Source organism: Aplidium turbinatum, chromosome 4 (assembly GCF_918807975.1).
Source record: "Aplidium turbinatum chromosome 4, kaAplTurb1.1, whole genome shotgun sequence".
Taxonomy (NCBI): Eukaryota; Metazoa; Chordata; class Ascidiacea; order Aplousobranchia; family Polyclinidae; genus Aplidium; species Aplidium turbinatum.
The window spans coordinates 46,138,035-46,141,496 of NC_137475.1; the positions used below are offsets into that span (position 1 = coordinate 46,138,035).

At 36.9% G+C, this 3,462-nt stretch overlaps 1 protein-coding gene across 2 annotated transcripts; it reads right to left on the reverse strand.

Annotated features, from left to right (window-relative positions):
* Positions 1 to 297: 297 nt before the first annotated feature.
* LOC145769671 (uncharacterized) lies at positions 298 to 2,338 on the reverse strand. Of its 2 annotated transcripts, XM_082581345.1 has the most exons (3): positions 2,103 to 2,338; positions 1,665 to 1,788; positions 298 to 1,082 (listed from the first exon to the last, which is right to left on the reverse strand). In XM_082581345.1, exons 1-3 carry the CDS (start codon positions 2,179 to 2,181, stop codon positions 764 to 766), a joined length of 522 nt encoding a protein of 173 aa, XP_082437471.1. In that variant the 5' UTR covers positions 2,182 to 2,338; the 3' UTR covers positions 298 to 763. The 2 variants fall into 2 exon arrangements, 1 of the variants encoding a protein (XP_082437471.1); XR_014289034.1 differs by lacking the exons at positions 298 to 1,082; positions 2,103 to 2,338 and adding an exon at positions 1,437 to 1,538 and having other exon boundaries at positions 1,665 to 2,060.
* Positions 2,339 to 3,462: the final 1,124 nt, after the last annotated feature.

Genomic DNA, 3,462 nt, shown 5'->3' on the forward strand with positions numbered 1-3,462 from the left:
ATCAGATGATTTAACAGTTCTGAGAATGGTTTCATTGACTTTACAGGGTATAAAAACCTAGATATAGACACCAAAACTACATGTTTTGGTCATATGATGACCTAGTTATGGTCAATTTACTGTTATTTTAATGGTTTGGCGGCCATCTTGGATGGCCATATTGAATTTATAGGCTATCAGATAATTCAACAATTCTGGGAATAGTCTCATTGACTTCACAGGGTATAAAAACCTAGATACAGACACCAAAACTACATGTTTTGGTCATATGATGGCCGAGTTATGGTCAATTTACTGTTTTGTTCAATGGTTTAGCGGCCATCTTGAAAATAACCACTTTCCGGAAGTTGGATTCCTTAAGATTTTGAATATGTTAGTACTGACACTCAATACTAATCAAATCAGTTGAAAAACCATTGGTAACTTATTGTAACCAAAAAAGTAACACCAACAACAAACAAGCGACTACAATAAGAAAAAAACAAGCAAAAAATTAATACATGACGTCACAATGACGTCATTAATAACATAATTTTGTGCGATTTTTATCTCGTGTATTTTGTAGTGGCAGTCAGTCCAAATGTAAAAAAATAACGTATCTAATTGCATAAAAATGCCGTGAAAAGAGCTCAAAATTGACTTGGGGGGAATCCCCGATTTGGGGGTGATCACGTGACCCAAAAAGTTGCGGCACCCACTAAAATTGAAGTTAGATTCATCAGCTACAAAAAAATGCAAAAAAACAACGTGTAACACGTTTAGCCTAAAGATGCTCATTTTTGCCCCTAAGGGCCTGAACTATCAGGGCAGTCTTCTTGTACACAACTGAGATTGCAACAAGTTTCCCCACGACACTCTCCACATGCTGTACGCACTTTAAGCCATGTTTTCTGCAGCTGCAAGACATTGTACCACATTGATTTTTTGTTCCTTCTTTGCATTTGCATCGTACAACGTTCAATAGCCATTCTGGTGCCGGATCTAAATTGGCCTTTATTGGCATAACTGCACCTGCTGCGTCAGCTTTCCATCCCCACTGCGAGATCCAAGATTTCAGTGTCAAGATGCTTCCACTGACATACCTGAAGCAACAGTTTTATATCAACTTAGATAAATCAAGTCTTGCTGCCATAAAATTTTTGATTTGTAGTAGCCTACACCACATTTTTATGCTAGTCATATTATAACGCAACTTGTTTTGCTATAACTTGCATCTTACCGCAGTTTAATAGCGCAATTTGCTGTGATATTTTGAAGTTACTGACAATAAACAATTTTTGAAAAATATCTTCAAGTGGTATGATATAATCTATAGAGCAAAGACGCTTTTATACTAAATGATTACGGGTATTGTGTTACAATACCATTAGGCTACGCACTATTATTTCACTTGCAAATGTACTCTGAAGGAATGAAAACGAATTGCAGCTTCGGTGGGTGGCAATCTTTCAGGATGAACAGTGGAAGCTGTTGCAACCATCTGCATGTACTTGACGTACCGTAGTTGGCCAAGTGAATCGGCAGGTTTTGCACTAAAGCTTGATGGATCAACAAAATATAGCATTACTATCGGTGAATCTCATTCAGACTGGTAGGCTACTCAGCAACATTTTCATTTCTTCTTATTTAATTAACTGTGCACCAATACAGTCCCAGTAACTAACCTTTTCAATAACAAATCTCTTCCAGCATCAGCTATTTGCTCACGTGTAGAATCTAATCTCCCAAATACATCAGCAGATTGTTGAAATTCTTCCTTCTTCAGGTAATTGAACATCTTTAGCTTTCCTAAGCAACAAGACAGATGACATAATTAATCATTGTCACCAAATAATGTGTGCATACACTCCATGCATTGGCATTCCAAATAAAAGTATTACAATATTAGAATAATATTGAGTGGATTTGGTAATGACTGCCATCTGAATTCTTGCATATCTTTTAAAAGCTGATCAGAAAATGGTAAAAATGTATATACTTTCAGACAAGCATGGTTTAAGCAGTTCAGAAATATATAAAACACTGTAACAAACACTATAGATAAAACACTGAAAGCAAGATTAAAATGTACTGCTACCAAAGCTGATTAATTATATTGGTACCTTGTTGATATATTGCAGAAGTTGTATCACATCCACTCCAAGCATGAGCAAACAGCAAGTAATTTTTGACACACCTCATGCACCTTACAACTACTTTCGCTCTCTTCTTTTTCTTTTAGATATTGATAAAGATGACTGTCACCAATGTTTTGTGCATAGCTGATTAATGTCTTCAGTCCACCTCGTTTCACTTCTTGTAGCTTTGATACATTATGAGATTGGCATTTGATGCATAAACTTTCATTACAAAAAGCTTGATTCTGATTTTCCATTATTCAATTATCTCCATAACATCTGAAAACTAGTCTATCAATTCTAACTGTTTAATAAACTAAGCTATAGGCTACAACTTAGAAATCATTACCGGTATAATATTTCATAAAAATCTTTAAAGCTGTAAAGAGAGAAAACTAACATCAGACCTGGGAAAAAAATGGCCACACAGAACATTTGCTCTTTCAAACTTAATCTATATCTGAATATGTTATAGCCTTTACAGGTGGTCTCAGAAGTAACAAGAACCATAGCTCCTACTGGTAGGCTGGCCTCCTTATTTAACTGATAGTGTGTGCAATTACCAGAAAACGTATTGTTGCATGGATATCACTAGAAGCTACCAGGTCTCAATAAACACCCTTCCTTTGTCAGTTTGTGCACCAGTGCACTGGTAACAGTGGCCTACTACTACTACTGGGTCTGCTACTATTCGGTGAGTCCGATTCGGTGAGTCTGATTCGGTGAGTCTGATTCGGTGAGTTCCTAACTTCTAACCCCTAACCTTAACTCCTAACCCCTAACCCTAAAACGGCAATGATAATTAGGCTATGGTACCCCATAATTAAAAAAAAAATTGAAAAAATCCCCCGTTAAGGGATCGGACTCACCGAATCGGACTAACCGAATCGGACTCACCGAATCGGACTCACCGAAACGGGCCATTCCGACTACTACTACCATACTGCATTCATTGGTACAAATACTTCATACCTGCATGCAATGCCATTTAAAATCCAAGATGTTAAATGAAAGAGAACTCAACTAAAAGAACAACAGTAAATTCAAAAATTTAACATAAGCTAGAGATGATAAGACATTCTGCATGTAAAAAACATTTAGACCTGTTTCCTTTAACTTTCATCATAGCCCAGCATACCGTACTGTACACTGTTATAGGCCTAGTGCACCTGTGTAATGTGTATCGCCTGCTGCCCGGAACCCTATCTAACGTTTTGACTTCTGTTGCAAACCAAATTAAATGAATAACCTGACATAACTTACGGTACCGATAATGATGTTCTTGCAAACAGTTCCCAAAACAAATTAAACTACGGTAGGCTTGCCTGGTACGGTACTCAGTTCT

Excerpts from the sequence above, each read along its gene's own strand:
- LOC145769671 (XM_082581345.1), bottom strand. The coding sequence starts at position 2,181 with ATGAGGTGTGTCAAAAATTACTTGCTGTTTGCTCATGCTTGGAGTGGA. Across the intron at positions 1,789-2,102 it reads TTCTGCAATATATCAACAAG|GAAAGCTAAAGATGTTCAAT; the intron begins GTACCAATATAA and ends CTTGTTGCTTAG. Across the intron at positions 1,083-1,664 it reads AGAGATTTGTTATTGAAAAG|GTATGTCAGTGGAAGCATCT; the intron begins GTTAGTTACTGG and ends CTGTTGCTTCAG.